The 19,457-nt window shown below is 48.5% G+C and overlaps 1 protein-coding gene across 3 annotated transcripts in view; it reads right to left on the bottom strand.

The window, feature by feature from the left end:
* Positions 1–19,457, bottom strand: part of LOC149355992 (FK506-binding protein 15-like) — a 282,100-nt gene that overhangs the window by 176,541 nt on the left and 86,102 nt on the right. For 2 of the 3 annotated variants that reach the window (XR_016291608.1, XR_016291609.1), the window contains one exon: positions 19,037–19,058. Coding sequence is in view for 1 of the 3 variants with exons in the window: in XM_089584064.1 (XP_089440190.1) it covers positions 7,618–7,644; positions 14,657–14,722; positions 18,882–19,058 (270 nt within the window). In the remaining 2 variants the exon portion in view is untranslated. Of the gene's footprint in view, positions 1–7,617; positions 7,645–14,656; positions 14,723–18,881; positions 19,059–19,457 lie in introns of those variants that run through there. The other variant, XM_089584064.1, reaches the window with a different exon arrangement.

Below are 19,457 nucleotides of genomic sequence, written 5' to 3'. Positions count from 1 at the left end.
CGAAAGGAACAAAAAACAATGAAATGCCCGTCACAGGTTTAACAGAAACCGGGTCTCTTTATCTAAAAGCGCCACGGAAGGCTCACTCACACACATATCAAGCCCAAGTTTGCGCATGTGTGCCGCTCCTAAAATCTCCCTTTCAAGCCTCGACCTGCCCCTTCCGATGATGGTGGCTTTGTTGAACTGTGGGTAGCAGCCATCGCATTCCCTGCAGTGTCTCGGCAGATTAGCGCCATTATCAGGTTTCAAGGACCGAAAGTGCTGTCGTAGCCTATCATTTAGACATTGACCCGTCTGGCCAACGTATACTCTGCCGCATCGCAACGGGAACTGGTATACCACATCAGTGGCACACTTGACATATCTGTGTTCATGCTTCGTCGTGCACGCGACCCTGCGCCTACCTTCCGCCACGAGCCCGCAGAGCTGCGATAGCTTGCAATTGGCTGAAAAAACAATTTGAATGCCTTGCCTACCTGCCACCCTCTTGAGGTTATGGGTCATCTTGTGCACATAGGGCACAACTTCAAGCGGCCTTTTCTTCAGAGGGATCGCCTCCTCTTGGCCACGCACCTTGTTCTGCAGTTTCCACAACAGGGATTCCGCCACTGCTTGGAGAACGGGTGGTGGAAAGCCTGACTGCAGCAACTTATCCACTTGGCCCTGAAAACTACCTGCAGCTTTGTGCTGGCAAGACTTCAAGAGAGCTGAAGTAGTTTTCAGGGCCAAGTGGATAAGTTGCTGCAGTCAGGGTTTCCACCCCCGTTCTCCAAGCAGCGGAGGAATCTTTGTTGTGGAAACTGCGGAACAAGGTGCGTGGCCAAGAGGAGGCGATCCCTCTGGACAAAAGGCCGCTTGAAGTTGTGCCCTATGTGCACAAGATGGCCCATAACCTCAAGAGGGTGGCAGGTAGGCAAGACATTCAAACTGTTTTTTCAGCCAATTGCAAGCTATCGCAGCTCTGCGGGCTCGTGGCGGAAGGTAGGCGCAGGGTCGCGTGCACGACGAAGCATGAACACAGATATGTCAAGTGTGCCACTGATGTGGTATACCAGTTCCCGTTGCTATGCGGCAGAGTATACGTTGCCCAGACGGGTCAATGTCTAAACGATAGGCTACGACAGCACTTTCGGTCCATGAAACCTGATAATGGCGCTAATCTGCCGAGACACTGCAGGGAATGCGATGGCTGCTACCCACAGTTCAAAAAAGCCACCATCATCGGAAGGGGCAGGTCAAGGCTTGAAAGGGAGATTTTATAAGCGGCACACATGCGCAAACTTGGGCTTGATATGTGTGTGAGTGAGCCTTCCGTGGCGTTTTTAGATAAAGAGACCCGGTTTCTGTTAAACCTGTGACGGGCATTTTATTGTTTTTTGTTCGTTTTTTGTTCCTTTAGATGTATTTCATTAACTATCTCGTGTGTTCCACGTGTCACTATCTCCGTTCTCGTACGCTATGCGCAGATGCAACCTTTGCTGCTACATGTCTTATTTCAATAAACTTCAGTTGCTAGTTACGCTCGTCCTGTCCTCTTCTCCTTCAGTCCTGTCAAGTTAGCTGTTATTCCTCCTCTAAAACATGTCAGACCAACTTGCCCAAAGCTTCCCCTTGTTGAACCTCCAATAAGGACTGCACCTCCAGTGCCACAGGCTATTAACTCCGCAATGAGCAGCAGTTTCTCTGCCAAGGGTCGGATCACAACCATCGACGAGTGAAACCGGGGTGTCATCGTGACTCACCACCCCATCAGATGTAGTGTATTTTTCCACCTCAGCGACACCATAGGGTGAAACGTCGGCTCTGAAGGGCCGAATGTGGGCGATACCGTGCAAGTCGAAATCTTGAGGGGCCCTCTGACGCACAATTACAGATACAAAGGGAATGTAGTCCAGTATGCCAGAAACACTCCGGAGGAAGCGAAGGAGCCCCGTGGCCCTGATGACCAGCAGGTGATCACCGACCGGGTGGGCGTAATCACATCCATCGAACATGACCTATTCTTTTGCGTTGCAGGGTCCGTGCCGAATATGTCGGCATTCAATGATGACGGCGTTCAATGCTACATACTGGAGTATGTGAAGAGTATTGTGCAGAAGGAGGACAGTGGCGTACCGATCGCCCGTCTGCAGTTAAGCCGTCTCAACTGCCGGCCAGAATTCTTGGGCGGTACAAACCGTCGACAAAAACTGTTCGGCTGGCCGTTCGCAGGATTCCGGCCGCGATATCCACAGAAACGGATGAGATGGTTTACACCTGCGGCAAAGTCAGAGCTCCTCTTGGCCACGCACCTCTTGGCCACTTTCTTCGGGGTAAGAGACGCCATTCGCTTTCTTCGGGGAAGAGACGCCGTTCGTTTTCTTCGGGGTAGAGACGCCGTTCGCTTTCTTCGGGGTAGAGACGCCGTTTGCTTTCTTCAGGGTAGAGACGCCGCTAGCTTTCCTCGGGGTAGAGACGCCGTTCGCTTTCTTCGGGGTAGAGACGCCGTTCGCTTTCTTCCGGGTAGAGACGCCGCTGACTTCCAGCGGGGTAGCGACGCCGCTCGCCTTCAGGCAGTTACCGCTGTAACTGCCACTTTGAGCTTGGACCCGTGTTCCTTGGCGACGCCAGGCTTACTAGCTGGCACCTCACCGACACCCGGTTAGCCGCGTCATTCAACTCAGGCCTTCGCTGCTCACAGCTCGCCGCGCTGTCGCCAGCTATTCGTCATTTTTTATTGCCCTCGTCAACAGCGCCCTGACACACGGTGCGTCCGGCAGTGCTTAAACTGCAGAAGGTCCGCAGACTCTTCGAACCAGATGTTCGTCGCGAGTTTGTGTCGCTTATCTGGTGTCCGCCAAGTGAGGGGGCGATCAGCGTGCGGCGGCTCTCACCGTTCCTTGGATGGCCGGCGCGAATCGACCCCAAAGGGCGATGGACGCCCGAGCGGCCGCTTCAAGCACACCCCTCCATCCCCTTCCGCCGGAGGGGGCGGTGGTCCATTGAAGACGGCAGCGGCGGGGTGCTGAGAATTAGCGGTACTAACGACCCCGCACACACTACTGATCCCTTACAGTTGCATTCAAAGGGCAAGGCATCCCGCCGAACGGGTGGTGGCGTTCTGTGAACTCCCTGGCAGCGCTACAACACGCTGCCGTGAATGCGTCGCTGATAAGCTGGGCAGGGCGATCTGCGGTTTGACTGACAGCAGAGTCAGCGACGTCGGGGGTTGTAGGGAGGTGATCGAGTTCATTCCCTCTGCTTTCGGCAGGTTCTTCGACAGTTCCAGTGGTGCTGGAGTGCTCGGGAGCGTGCCGCCGGCTGTTGTGGTCGGGGCTGGTTTGTTTAGCACTCTCCATGACAAGTTCAAGCGTGTCTGTTGTGCCCCAGTGGGGACGCATCTCGAACTGTCTCATGAGCACAGGCATGTTGCTCGATGGCTTCAGCTGCGCATGCAGCAGGAAGGTTGGTTGTCTGGGCGTTTCCTGAAGCCACAGTTGTGTGGTTGTAAGGGGGGTAAGGTAAGGTAGAGACAGAGTCTCAACTTCACTTCTTCGCGGCGGGCATCGCGTGCAGCGTTGCTCGCAGCATTCGCTGTTTGAAGCGCCTTCCCTCTGCTCTGCAACCACCTCCACTAACACTCGCGGTGCTGGAAGAGCGGATGAATAATGATGATGGCGGCATGTAATGCTCAGCGTGAGAAGCTGCCATTTACAACAGGACAGGCAGAGTTGTCTAATTGCCATTCCGATCGGCGATCCGGAGCAGCTCTCGGATTGAGCGACGGAGCGCTATCAAATCACAGCTGAGGATCTGAATCCAAATCGCTCATTGTGGCACAGTTTTCGCTTTCACGGAGAAATTCAGCTTGCTCCGCGGATCGCCGATTGGAATGCGCCGCCGCTGGTTCGAATCCTGCTTGGGGCTAAAGTTTTAATCCTGGGCACCTCCTGGTGAGCTTGTTGGTGTAATGCAGATTGCTTGTCTCTGTTTTCTCCTTTATAGCCTTCGTGCATTTTGTTTCAGGAAGATAGGATTCGGATGGAAGTTTTCGGATTATTTGGTAAACTTTCGGCATCAGCTCCGCCTTCATGTTCGGCGCCAGCTTCGCTGTTTAGGTTAGCTGTCGTTCATGGCGGTTTTCGGAAGATGTTCGCCTTAATTCCCCAACAAAGGAAAAGAAAAGTAATCCCTCCTTAATATTTCGTAGCACGTGAACATCTGCTGAAACATTTAGATGTGGATCCTAAAGGCTTCGCAGTCTGCTGCCGAGTCCGTGTCTGGCGTGTCCATTAAATGCCCGCCATGTTGCTCATGCCTGTTAAACTTGTTTCTGTTTCAATAATTTCAAACACTACTGCTCCGCACCGTATCCATATGTCCTCAAGCTTCTCCGTCTGTAGCGACACGCACTGAGTTTTCCAAGGTTTCGCTGCAGAGACCTTCGATACTCCTGGTTTCTCGACTGGCGCCGCATTCGCTCAACCAGTTTTGTTCTTTTCCTGCTGGCACGAACCAGCGTCCTCGCATAGGGCTTCCTCCTGCGAGTATCCTGGCGAAGGAAAGCGTCACTGTCCGGTGGGCAGCTCGCCGTTCACAAAGCAGTCGTGCCAAGCGTCCTCTGCAGAGCACATTTGCGGGGCCACGAATGAACACAGCGATACAGTTCGGTCCGCGTTATAGCAAAAAGCATTATACGCGAAAGCATTATACGGCCCATCGGCAATGAAATCCAGTGCCGTCTGGAATAAGCGGCTCCCCAAAACTCGGCAACGACATGAGTTATTATATTGGGCATTGACCGAATAACGGTACTAAAAAAGGTGAGGGTCATCAAGTACATGACAGCGATAAAGGCCTTCAGGAGAAAGGCTCCATCCCGCACTGCTGCAAATAACCGGGTTTCAGGACTTGTCAAGCTACTTCTGCAGCTTTTTTCTTCAAACCTGTCTGTCCTCTCGGAAATAAAGCACTTGCTTACTTACTTGGCAGTCTGTGGTAGTTATATTCTTTGACTTTATTTTAGGGTTAATGGAACGGTTACTAACTAGGTAGTAACTAGCGACCATACTAAAAAGGTAGCAAGGGCTACATTTACTAACTATACCTTGAAGAGGGTAACAAATAGTAAAAAAGTAGCAAAACGAAGTCAGAGTTAGTAACTGTTGCACTTACATGCAGCGATGCTTCGGCAGTGTGGCTCGTGAATTCGGCCGATCAAACCTCGTACTGCCACACGTTGGAGCACTCGACCGATTTGTGAGCAGCAGGCGTATACGCTGGCGCAGTGCATACGGAGAGCTTTGAACGCTTTTCACGGTTGAACTGAATGCGAGATGAGTTGTCGATTTCTCAGGTTCCCTTTTTCCCAACTTTGGCTCCTATTCTTTTGCGTAGCAGGGTCCGTGCCGAATATGTCGGCGTTCTATGCTACATACTGGAGTACGTGAAGAGTACTGTGCAGAAGGAGGACAGCGGCGTACCGATCGCCCGTCTGCAGAGACAGCTGTCTTAACTGCCAGCCAGAATTCTTGGGCGGTACAAACCGTCGACAAAAACTGTTCGGCTGGCCGTTCGCAGGATTCCGGGCGCAATATCCATAGAAACGGATGAGATGGTTTACACCTGCGGCAAAGTCAGAGCTCCAATGAGGACTGCACCTCCAGTGGCACAGGCTATTAACTCCAGAATGAGCAGCAGTTTCTCTGCCAAGGGTCGGATAACAACCATCGATGAGTGGAACCGGGGTGTCATCGTGACTCACCAACCCATCAGATGTAGTGTATTTTTCCACCTCAGCGACACCATAGGGTGGCCCGTCGGCTCTGGAGGACCGAATGTGGGTGATCCCATGCAAGTCGAAATCTTGAGGGGCCCTCTGACGCACAATTACAGATAGAAAGGGAATGGAGTCCAGTATGCCGGACACTCCGGAGGAAGCGAAGGAGCCCCGTGGCCCCGATGACCAGCAGGTGATCTCCGACCGGGTGGGCGTAATCACATCCATCGAACATGACTGCAGAGTCTAGTTTGGGGATGAAGACGAGAGTGCGTTCTTCGATAAGAAAAGAATCCCAAGACCATTCGTTCGGCGCAGAGACCGAATAGTCGTCTAGTTCGGTGATAAAGACAACGAGAGTGTGTTCTTCAATAAGAAAAACATCCCAAGACCACTCCTTCGGCACAGGGTCGTATAGTTCAGTCATAAAGACAACGAGAGTGCGTTCTTCGATAAGAAAAGCATCCCAAGACCACTCCTTCGGCGTAGAGAGCGCAGAGTCGTCTAGTTCGGTGATAAAGACAACAAGAGTGTGTTCGATAAGGAAAGCGAGAGAGACGCCGTTCGCTTTTTTCTTGGTAGAGACGACATTCGCTTTCTTCGGGGAAGAGACGCCGTTCGCTTTCCTCGCGGAAGAGACGCCGTTTGCTTTCCTCAGGGAAGAGACGCCGTTCACTTTCTTCGGGGAAGAGACGCCGCTCGCTTTCCTCAGGGTAGAGACGCCGCTCACTTTCCTCGGGGTAGGGACGCCGCTCACTTTCCTCTGGGCAGAGACGCCGTTCGCTTTCTTCAGGGTAGAGACGCCGTTCGCTTTCTTCTGGGTAGAGACGCCGTTCGCTTTCTTCAGGGTAGAGACGCCGCTCGCTTTCTTCTGGGTAGAGACGCCGTTCGCTTTCTTCAGGGTAGAGACGCCGCTCGCTTTCCTCGGGGTAGAGATGCCGTTCTCTTTCCTCGGGGAAGAGACGCCGTTCGCTTTCTTTGGGTAGAGACGCCGTTCACTTTCTTCAGGGTAGAGACGCCGTTCGCTTTCTTCAGGGTAGAGACGCCACTGGCTTTCTTCGGGGAAGAGACACCGTTCGCTTTCATCGGAGAAGAGACGCCATTCGCTTTCCTCAGGGAAGACACGCCTTTCGCTTTCTTCTGGGTAGAGACACCATTCGCTTTCTTCAGGGTAGAGACGCCGCTCGCTTTCATGGGGCAAGAGACGCCGCTCGCTTTCCTCTGGGCAGAGACGCCATTCGCTTTCTTCAGGGTACAGACGCTGCTCGCTTTCTTCAGGGTAGAGATGCCGCTCGCTCTCGTCGGGGTAGAGACGCCGCTCGCTTTCCTTTTGGCAGAGACGCCTTTTGCTTTCTTAAGGGTAGAGACGCCGCTCGCTTTCCTCTGGGCGGAGCCGCCATTCGCTTTCTTCTGGGTAGAGACGCCGTTCACTTTACTGAGGGTAGAGACGCCGTTCGCTTTCTTCTGGGTAAAGACGCCATTCGCTTTCTTCAGTGTAGAGACGCCGCTTGCTTTCTTCAGGGCAGAGATGCCGCTCGCTTTCATCGGGGTAGAGACGCCGCTCGCTTTCCTTGGGGAAGAGACGCCGTTCGCTTTCTACAGGGTAGAGGCGCCGTTCGCTTCCTTCGGGGAAGACAAGCCACTCGCTTTCCTCGGGGAAAAGACGCCATTCGCTTTCCTCGGGGAAGAGACGTCATTTGCTTAGAGGCGCCGCTGACTTTCCTCTGCGCAGAGATGCCGTTAGCTTTCTTCGGGGAAGAGACACCGCTCGCTTTCCTCAGGGTAGACGCCGCTCGCTTTCCTCTCGGCAGAGACGCCATTCGCTTTCTTCCCCGATGTTTGCGAGAATTATTCCTGCAGCCAAGAAGGCCCTCCTCCAGTCCCTGCAGCATCAAAAAAAGGAGTGAACAGAGTCCTTAGGTAGAAGCCAACACAACACAAAGAGTGCATCAATAGAGACAAATGCTCATGTCACGGACACACAGGACAGAGCTTATATCAGCAGGAGGATAACTCCGGCAAGTAAACTGCTCAGACAAATTAAGAACCAAACAAAAACAGTGCAACATAAACCAAGATGGGCATTTGTCAAAGCACACTAAAAAATCCACTTCCTGCACCTGTGAGTCATACTTTACTAGTTTACGAATTCTCGACAGAAGCAAGCAAAAGATGTTCCAGGAACTGATGGAAATTTTTCGTTATAAAGAAGGCATCTTGTGGGCTAGACAAATTTTAATTTCATTGAACCTGGTTCAGAGCAACTTTTTCATACTTAGGTTATTGCATTATTTTTTATGCTTGGGGAGTGTTCACTGCACATGTAAATTTTTTGAGTTTAGCAATTCGGAAATTATTGAGGCTGACATCATCGGAAAGAGGTGAGAGTTGCGGCCCACTATAGTTTATTTTAAATTGATCTGTGTTGTTGCAGGATGCAGACCGGCACAAAATGCAATGCAGTTCTCCATGGGTATATCACGCGACTTGAGCGCGTCTAGAACATGGTTTCCAATTTTCCGCCTGGTGGCCTCTTCATGGAGCTCTTGCAAACAAAGCAATCGGCTTTTCACATGCTGCGATTCCTCGACGTAGTAAGTTGCCACGATGGGATACATTTGTGACGCGCTATCGTTGCTTCCATCCACAGCGATTCCGAAAGCACGGCGTTTCAGAGACTCCAGCATTGACCTTTCGGCGTACGCAGCCTTTCCCCAATGATGGCAGTTGCTCTAGTACGTCCGCATCCATAGCGCTTCACGTCGTCATATTTTGGGAACATTTTCCGAAATAGCGGTCCCGCGTGATCACTCACGCTTAGCGGCTAGTTGTGTTCCACAAGAAATCCCGAGAAAAGGCACTCTGCACGCATCACACTGTCTTCGCCGTTGTTTTGAAAGAAACTGCCGATGGTGCCTTGTTTTTCTGCAGCACGAACTTAGTTTTTATGCTTTTGTGAAGCGATGTATACCTTGATGTTCTTGCCGCCGTGTGAAACGCTGACATCAATGGCGCACGTGGTACAGAATCCATACTTGTCACCTTTTCCCGAACTGACAAAGGACGGAAACCCAGTCCTGTACGATGAGCCATCGATCGTTCCAACTAGGGGAAACACAAAGAGTAGTTTGGCGTTCTCGGGGAAACAGAGAGAGTAGTTCGGCATTCCACACTTCTCTCGACGACCTGAGAAAGCCAACTGAAGGCTAGCGCAGCTACAGCACCCATGATCATATAACGATTGGATTGCTAAATCCACGAGCCAGCCTGAGACGATCCAATCTGCAAAAATCCAATATGGCAGCGCCTGTCGGTTGCTCGCGTTCGTGGTGGTGCCGGCGGCCGCAACCCTGATTCAATGTGCATGCTGGTGACTGAGTGCTCCCGAGCTGCCTTCCGCCATGGTTATATTATAGGACGTTATAGGATTATAACTATAGCGGGCAAAAAAAAGAAGAAAAATTAGAAAAAAAAACGCTAGGCTGTGGCGGTCACTTTTCCGGAGATTTAAGGTCGCGTCCGTAATATCGGGAGATGTAATCAAAATTCGGGAGAGTTGGCAGGTATGCATATATGTACTATCGGGGACAAAAGTTTGCGGGACGCAAGTTCTTGGAAAAATGTTTATTGTACTCCACCTTGCTACCCAGTCGCCTGATACTGTACGAAGGTATTAAAGACCTTAATGCTCCTTCCTCTGGTAACAATATCGGGTGACTGGGTAGCGAGGTGGAGCTACAATAAACGTTTTTCCAAGAACTCGTGCCCCGCAAACTTTTGTTTCTGATAGTAGATGTCGTCTGGTACAATAAAATTAGTTGTGAGTGGTGGATCGTCCTCTTGCCTTCTGTCTCGTTTCAGCAACTTTAAACCAAAAATAGCAGTTCTATGAGGAGCGGTGACTAGATCCAAAGCTCTGTTCACTGTGGCTTTCATGCGAAGCCGGCAAGCCTTCATGACACTCTGCAAGCAGCGCACTACGAGCATGCTGCTAGTGTGCATTCACCACATTCTTGCTTCAAGGCTACAGATAAGCTAATCTACTCGCATATTTTATTACTGAGTTATGAATACACCAAACTGCTTCAATCTGGCACAGAATGTATGATAGCAGCAGCCCGGGATTAATAGCATGGCTAAAATTGAGGCCATCATGTGCCAAACACCAGCAAGGCATCAGAAATGACATAGGAGACAGAAATATGGATTAAAAGCACATTAGCTGACAATGTTAAGCAAGGGTAAAGGATGAAAAGATGTTATTTTTTCCCAGGGTGCAAAGGCATGTTAAATTATTTTTCCTTTTCATAATACTGCATCAACACATGTAAGGGCCGCACCGTTTTCCCAAAAAAAATGTTAAAAAAAAATTGGCAGAGGATCAGCTTGGTTAAGCCCGGAAATTGCGAAAGAAACTTCATCCGTTTCTTCAGCCCACATCCGCCGTGTCTACCCCCGCTCTGCGCCGACGGTTGTTGTCGTTGTTGTGACTGGGAGAAGGATGAAAAGGAAATGCACGGGCTTGCCTACTGGCTCGAGCCGAGCCACCACTTCTTCATCCGTTTCTTCAGCGCGCCGGCGTTTCCTGGCTGCTGCATTTAGTTGGAGCTTTTCCTTACACACATCATCCGACATACTGAGATAGCTCCACCACGGCAACTGGGAGCAACCGAGCTGCTCCCCCACCTTTATCCCCCTGGTGTGACGTCATAGCAACGCGCGCCCTCTCGCGGCAGCTGAGCAGTGCGTCGTGGCAGCTCCACCGTGCCCATGCTAACCGCGCGAGCTGGGGGCCCTGTCTCTCTCGGTCTGGCGTGACGTCACCACAGGGGTCAGCTAAAGGTCAATGGTGGAAGCGCCACGACCACGCTAATGGCTTGAAAGTGGGAGCAGTATTGCTTTCGCAATAAACGATCCATGTCATCATCATCATCATCAGCCTGACTACACCCACTGCAGGGCAAAGGCCTCTCCCATGTCTCTCCAATTAACCCTGTCCTTTGTCAGTTGCCGCCACTGTATCCCCGCAAACTTCTTAATCTCATCCACCCACCTATCTTTCTGCCGTCCCCTGCTACGTTTGCTTTCTCTTGGAATCCACTCCATTACCCTTAAGGACCAGCAGTTATCTTGCCTTCACATTACATGCCCTGCACAAGCCCATTTCTTCCTCTTGATTTCAACTAAGATGTCATTAACCCGCGTTTGTTCACTTACCCACTCCGCCCTCTTCCGATCTCTTAACGTTACACCTATCATTTTTCTTTCCATAGCTCGCTGCGTTGTTCTTAACTTAAGCTGAACCCTCTTTGTTAACCTCCACGTTTCTGCCCCATAGGTGAGTACCGGTAGGATACAGCTGTTGTATACTTTTCTCTTCAGGGATATTGGTAAGCTACCATTCATGATCTGAGAGAACCTGCCATATGCGCTACACCCCATTCTGATTCTTCGTTATTTCCCTCTCATGATCTGGATCTGCGGTCAGTACCTGCCCTAAGTAGACATATTCTCTTACTACCTCCAGCACCTCGCTACCAATTGCGAACTGCTGTTCCCTTGCTAGGCTGTTGAACATTACTTTGGTTTTCTGCATGTTAATTCTTAGCCCCACCATTCTGCTCTGCCTGTCTAACTAATTGATCATGCTTTGCAGTTCTTATCCTGAGTGGCTTAGCAAGGCAATGTCATCAGTGAATCGCAAATTACTCTGGCATTCTCCATTAACTCTTATCCCCAACTGTTCCCATTCCAGTCCCCGGAATACCTCCTGTAAGCAGGCAGTGAAGAGCATTGGCGAGATCGTGTCTCCCTGCCTGACACCTTTCCGTATTGGAATTTTATTGCTGCCTTTATGGAGAACTATAATAGCTGTGCAATCGTTATATCTTCCAATATTTTCACATAACACTCTTCTACACCCTGATTCCGCAATGCCTGCATGACAGCTGAGGTTTCCACTGAGTCAAATGCTTTCTCATAATCAATGAAGGCTATATATAGGGGTTGGTTATATTCTGCGCATTTCTCTATCACCTGATTGATAGTGTGAATGTGGTCTATTGTCGAGTATCCTTTAGGAAAGCCTGCCTGATCATTTGGTTGACTAAAGTCCAAGGTTGTCCTGACTCTATTAGCGATTACCTTAGTGAATACCTTGTAGGCAACGTGCAATAAGCTGATTGGTCTGTAATTCTTCAAGTCCTTGACGTCTCCTTTCTTATGAATTAAGATAATGTTAGCGTTCTTCCAAGCTTCTGGTACACTCGAGGTCACAAGGCATTGCGTATGCAGGGTGGCGAGTTTTTGTAGCACAATCTCTCCTCCGTCCTTCAACAAATCTGCTGTTACCTGATCCTCACCAGCTGCTTTCCCTCTTTGCATTGCTCCTAAGGCTTTCTTTACTTCCTCCTTCGTTACTGGCAGGATGTCCCATTGCTGTGCCCGACTGCCTCCCTCAGTAGCTTGATGATTACATTCGCTACTGTATAGATTTGTATAGAACTCTTCGGCTAATTCAACTATCTTATCCATATTGCTGATGACATTACCGTTTGTCTTTTAGCGCATACATCTGGTTTTTACCTATGCCCAGTTTTCTCACTGATTTTAGGCTACCTCCGTTCCTTAGAGCATGCTCGATTTTCTGCATGTTAAACTTTCTTATGTCGGCTACCTTGCGCTTATTTATTAACTTCGATAGCTCTGCTAGTTCTATCCTGTCTGTGGAGTTAGACGTCCTCATGCTTTGGCGTTTGTTAATCAGATCTTTAGTCTCCTGAGATAGCTTGCTGGTATCCTGTCGAACCATCCTACCACCTACATCTGCGGCGCACTCTGTAATGATAGCTGTAAGATTATCATTCATTGTTTCGACACTACAGTCGTTTTCTTCAGTTAAAGCGGAAAATCTGTTCTGCAGCGACATTCTGAATTCCTCTACCTTCCCTCTTAATGCTATCTTGTTAATAGTCTTTCGCTTCACCAGTTTCCTCCGTTCCCTCTTCAAATCTAAGCTAACACGAGACCTTACCATTCTATGGTCACTACAACGGACCTTACCGAGGACCTCCACATCCTCTACGATGCCAGGGTGTGCACACAGTATGAAGACTATTTCATCACATCCTCTACGATGCCAGGGTGTGCACACAGTATGAAGACTATTTCATTTTTAGTCTCACCACCGGGGCTCTTCCACGTCCACTTCCTGTTTGCTCGTTTGCGGAAGAGGGTATTCAGAATCCGTAAATTATTTCTATCTGCGAACTCTACTAATAACTCTCCCCTACTGTTCCTAGAACCTATGCCATAGTCACCTACCGCCTTGTCTCCAGCCTGCTTTTTACCCACCTTTGCATTAAAGTCGCCCATCAATACAGTGTACTGTGATTTTACTTTGGTCATTGCCGATTCAACATCCTCATAGAAGCTTTCAACTATCTGGTCATCATGGCTTGATGTAGGCGCATAGGCCTGCACCACCTTCAGCTTGTGCCTCTTATTAAGCCTAATTACAATAGCTGCCACTCTCTCGTTAATACTGTAAAACTCCTCGATGTTGCCAGCTATATCCTGATTAATGAGGAATCTCACACCTAGTTCTCGCCTATCTGCTAATCCACGATAGTACAGTACATGCCCGCCCTTTAGTACTGTATATGCCTCATCTGTCCTCCTAACCTCACTAAGCCCTATGACATCCCATTTAATGCCAGCTAATTCCTCCAATAGCACTGCTAAGCTAGCCTCACTTGATAAGGTTCTTGCGTTAAACATTGCCAGGTTCAGTTTCCAATGGCGGCCTGTCCGGAGCCAGAGATTCTTAGCACCCTCCACTGCGTCACAGATCTGACCGCCGCCTTGGTCAGTTGCTCCACAGCCGCTGGGGACTGAGGGCTGAGGGTTAATTGGTTTGTTCATAGAAGGTTGCGGCCAAGTACTACACTACGGTGGCCAAATCCTGTTCTGGTGAGGAAGTGCTTTGTCGGTTCTGGTCACCGAAATCAGGCCGCACTCCAAGCCTGGGTATGCAATTCCATCGACACGCGGAGTTTTTTTTTAATCCGGTGGAGAATTGCGTGGCACCAGGATTCGAACCCCGGTCCTCTTGCACGCGAGGCGGATGCTCTACCTCTACGCCATCGCTGCGTCATCACCATCTTTTTCATTAACTTTTTCCTCCCCTGCAAGCTCCCGCTATGCATACCGGCATCGGTATCACCAGCTCCAGCTTTTTGTGACTGTCAAAGGCACGGGAGTAGCGGTAGCGTGGTAGTTCACTGCAGCTGTGAATTTCGTGTGCTGCCGCCAAGCGCTGCAATTTTAGCACGATTGGAAAGCACCTTAACAGCTACACGGCTGGGAGTTTGCTCTTGAACATGGCAAGCATGCGGTGGGCAGGAAATCCGATGTGGATGAGAAGTGCTTCCGACAATGGTGCAACCAAAGAGATGCACTGAGGAACACAACCTGTAAAAAGTGCACTTCCTGAGGCAAGCTGTGCAAGTTTCACAAATTGGAAGAGCTGCTCTGCTATGTGATGGAAGTGTGGAACAACTGCTACACTTTGACAAAAGATATGCTGCAAGACTTCTTGTGGGATGAGCATGCACCAGAGCACAGCACCAGCTCAGAGTCCGAAGACTCCGCGAGTGATGACTGAACGTAGAATAAATGCCACTGATTTCCCGATTGGTGTCCTTTTACTGAATTTTTTTTTTTCGCAAAGTGTGCACATGAGTTGCATCCCAAAAATTGGCCCTTGAATCTGGAAAAAAAGTACGGCCCTTATGCGCATTAATAAGGTACTATGTGAGACGGGCTGAAAAATAAAATTCATTCAAATGTTACACAGAAAGCAGGATTTTAAAAAAAAGGAAGCAAGATAAATACCTTCACATGTTTTCCTCTTCCAATCTTAATTTTTTGAGGCTCATCACTGTCAGTTGTGTCAAAGCCCTGAAAGCAATCACAAATCATTCATAACTTCCATGTTATTAGCCTGAAAACACCCCACACACACACAATGTTCCATGCCATTTGTCCCGAGAATTGATACTGAGTGCACTAGCAGTAATCAGACTTGAAGAAGTATGTATTCTATAGTGTCGGCACTGTTGGTGGCAGTTCTGCAACTGAGGGTCACAGAGAATCACAACTACAGCAAAGCATTTGGCAAAAACAGCAATAAATTGCAGAAGCTAGATCTCCAAGTTGAAATACCAAAGTACAATTACCGTATTTACCCAATTCCAACGCACCCCCGATTCCAACGCGCACCCAATTTACGGCACCAAAAAAAAATTTCAAGCCCCGAATCTAACGCGCGCCCGATATTGATAATGAAAAAAAAAACTACAAGACCCGCTTCTAACGTGCATGTGACTTCCACGAATGAAAATAATTTGCAACCGTTTTTATATTTTAAGGAGAGATGCGGGTGAAAAAACTGCTATTTTTTCGATAAAGTCAATTTTGTAGTTTCTTGCGTTTTGTATTCCCCCAAGCCTCTTCTTTTATGTATAAAAAATCAAAGCCGATAATCAAGGGGAAGTTAGTAAAAAAGGCAATTAAAGCACTCGCGGTGGCTCGCGAAAGTGCGAATTTGACCGAATTTCGGGAGCGCGGCATGTCGCTCCAAGGTGTCGCCCGCTCTTGAATTTTCGCGGGGAAGTAGGCCTACCCATCTTCTACCAGAAGCCACTTCGGCAGCGGCGCATTCTTGATAAAAATACGAAAAAAAAGATCGTTTCCCGCCCGAGTCGAGCGTCTCGACTGGCCCTTCAAATCTCGTGGTACGATCGGAGCCCTTCCATTGGCTACGAGCATTCCACCGCACGGTTGGATGCAGACACTCTTTCTTTGTTCTGCCGCCACCGAGACGTGAACCAACGCTTCTGCCCGGGTTTTTCTCCTTTCTCCGCTATGGATGTGACTGAGAAACGAGATTTTCGTTCACGCAAGTTCCTGACAAAGCATCAGTATAAAGGAAGACGCCCCAAGTGCAAGCGGAGAGCTCCGGTGACGGAAGGTTCGTCTGCTGCTAGGCGTAACTGCGGCAACGGCGATGCACCATTTGGATCCTTCAAGCTTCTTGCGGAGCATCCATGACTTCGTCAGTGCATCTGAGCGAAAGATACAGATCTTCGACGGCCAAGACAAGCGTAAAAACGAGCGCGGAAGCGCTGTTATCTGTGAGATCGGCATGATGCACGACCTCGTCAGCGGCACGGCGTGCCCCACCTGCGGACGATGTAATCTCTGTCAGAGAATCAGCCGCAAAACAGAAAGGACTCTCATCGTTTTCGGAACTTTACCGCCGAAATGACGTGTTTCCGACAACCGTTGTTTCATCAACATATTCTTCGAGCCACGTATCTCGATCGTGCAACGGCAGTGATGAGGCGTCCGCCCGCGGCAGTGCATGGGATACCATCGCCGTGAACGTGGTCGCTGAGCACGTGACCAACAACAAGCGCCACACCGGTTGAAAACGGCTCCCGCGACGCAAAAAATGACGAGCAAACGTGCTCCCATGTTTGCCAGAAGTTAGTGAGCTCCCACATCGTATAATGACGATGGGCAGCTATGGGGACGTTTCGGTTTGCACTCGAATCTAACGCGCATGCGATTTTGAGACGTATTTTCCCCGAAAAAAGGTGCGCGTTGGAATTGGGTAAATACGGTAGTTGTGAAAGCTACCTGGCTGAAACCCCAGCGATAAGAGCAAGCACACGACTGCATGGCAATGCAGTGATCACAGCCGCTTCCTGGCTTTGACTGAAGCTACCATTCATAAGTTCATGAAAAAAGTTACCATGGAATGCCATTTGGCAGTTCAACTTTGTCTCCTCCTTTGCTATGTTTGTTTCTAATAACAAACCTCATGCCCACAACAAATGTTTACATCGGGGATGCTCCAGATGAACATAAAACAATACCTCAGTCCCCTCTACTCTGCACTTAAATTGCAAGCACAAATGTCTATGAATGTCTCATCACCTAATAATGTTCACTTTTCGAAAGAGTGCTAGAATGCATTTCAAGAGTAAAAAGCAATGCCTGCAAAAGCAGAGTGAAATCAAGACTATCCCGCCACCCTATCACGGTCGCATGTGATATGCAAGGCTAGCAAATTAATCTGAGACAGCCAAGTACTTGTCTCCTTGAGGGTCAGTCTCCCTAGTGCCAGAAGCAATTTGTGGTGAAAACTGGCACTTCTTAAGGATTAGTTGCCGATGCATCACAAGCAGAAAAACAGCACAGAAGTCAGGCATGCATGTGTGCTACAATGCAAGGAATATGACATATGACAGTAATTGATAGATTAGCTTGCTTCAGTTGCAAAATGAAATGAATGCAAGAACACACAACTATGTACTAGAAGACAGTGTGTTCATGATAAAAGGCATTTCACTCTGAGCTTGACGAAAATCAAGGGTGAAGGTAAGGAAAGAAGCTCTAATATGTAACTAGGCTAAACAATTGACAAGTATGGAAAAATGGGTTACGCACAAGGGACGTTCACAAGAGCAACAAAACAGGACTAACGAGGGAGTGTGCTTGTCCCGTGTTGCCTCTCTCGTGGATGTCCTTACGCTCAGCCCATCTTGCCTTACTCAACACGAATCAATTTGCCCAACAATGCATCCTGCTAAAAACGGACACTTTTAAGGTTTTTTTTGGGGACCATGCTTTTCAGGCAATCGCTCCCAAGTTTGAAAGAAACGTTCCCTTGGCAGTTCTCTCTATGGTTATTACTTCTTACGAAAAAAAAAAAAGTTTTTGCCCTTGATGTCACATTCTTTACTGACGTCAGCCATGTCTCAAAAAAAATATTTCGATACTGATGCGAGGGAAGCAGTACAGGCCTCCATAGACAGGCTATGTGCTTTGTAAAATGATTCAAAAAGTGAACACTCGCACATATTGGCAAAACTCTTTACACTTGAACAGAAAACGAAATTGCAATGGAGACCACTTTTAGACCATCCAAAAGGTTTATGAACTCAAAATCAATTTGTAAGCATCTCATTAGTTCAGTGCAATCAAATAACAATGCCTCCTGCAATTATTTCAGCACTTATTTGGCAAGGAGAGGTGTTTGTCCAATTGATGATCTCAGGGATAAGGGTGAGTGTCTTGCCTATTGCAGTGACTAAATACATGACACCAAGTATGATCACCTGTGCATCTGTGACGTCACAGCACATTACAGAAAGAAGCAAAAAAGGGCAACCATGCATCATGAGAAGCTTGAACTTGGCTTGCTTACAACAAACGAACAAAAGAAAATCGAATCACCCCAAAAACCGTATTAAATGAAATCAAGACAGGCTAGAGGCTAGCATAATAAAGGAGCAAAGCCAGGCTCTTCCCACTCGCCACCTTGCTTTGCAGCCTTGCTTGTTTCAATCAACAGCTGCCATGTAGAACACAAATGCAAGGCTACCCATAAAATACATTCCAAAAAGCATGCAGACTGACATTATTACTGAAGGCATTTTTTTTTTTGCCCTTTTCATGCTTTGTTTTTGTACTCTCATTCAAACACCACCAGAAAAAGAATTGCACTATGTACAAACTAAAAAATGTACCCATAGTCGGATACAACTCAAGAATGCAGCATCGAATGCCCTTCAAAGGAGGTCCTCCAGTCAATGGCATCGACTGCTTCTCATGAATCACAGTTGATCCCCTAGTGTGAAATCGCCGGTGAATGGCAGGTGCCTCAGTGAAATGGGATTAACCGCAGTGTCATCACAATCGGCTGACGCTATTGGCTGGACGACCTCGCTTGAAGAGTATATGCCGCTGCATTCTTGGCTTGTAACTGACCATAGTGTTACCACAGAAACTGTGAGTACTTTTATCTCTTACAGCTTACAACTCTGGTCATCACAATGCACCGTCGCTCATAGCGAAGGAAAGTGCGCAGTAAGCTGCCTGACATACTTGAAATTAAAAAACATTACCTTTGCAGACATCAGCACATTTGATATTGTAGGAAAAGAGCCTTTAATTTAGACTCACTTCTGCGATTTAAGATCACTTAAAATCTTCAATATTTGCAATCTGGCTAGTCTACTACAGTACAAGAAAATGTCATTACACTTGCCTTTCTGAGTCTGTGCTCACTGGTTATGAGCCAAGCAGTGTATTCAATGAGTGCTGAGCTGCCATGCACAAGGCTGTCGCCATCACCTTCCCCGGGAACCACCAAGTCCGGGCAGAAGATGCAGTAGCCGAGTTCGGTAAGGCTACCACCAAGACTCAGGGCCTCTGCTACAAGAGCCTGAAATGGGAGTGGAAGAAAAGTTAAGCCCACCAGCAATGCAGGAGAGGATTGGGCCTGCATGTTCTGACCACTTTCACAAAATGCACTTGGTTCGGCACTACAAGAACTTCCTCCTTGTTGTGTGCATGCCACACACATATTTTAACCCACAACAATCACAGTCACAGCTCTCAACAAGCAAAAAAAATCTAAACCCTCATAATCTGAGTGTCTTCAAAGGAGACAGTACATCGACCAAAGTTCAAAACTATATACATTCTTCGCTAAAACAGACAGCACCATAATACACCACTAAAGAGCAGCAGCAAGGACTTGTCTGAACAGGACAAATTAAAGCCTTCTAAATCTGTCAGGAAAGGTGCCAGATATGTCACAAGAAAATTATTTTTGACCACC

Source organism: Amblyomma mixtum, chromosome 3 (genome assembly GCF_055824585.1).
Source record: "Amblyomma mixtum isolate Tamu chromosome 3, ASM5582458v1, whole genome shotgun sequence".
NCBI classification, from domain to species: domain Eukaryota; kingdom Metazoa; phylum Arthropoda; class Arachnida; order Ixodida; family Ixodidae; genus Amblyomma; species Amblyomma mixtum.
Note: the sequence above shows the minus strand (reverse complement) of the source record. Positions and strands in the feature narration are given on the sequence as shown.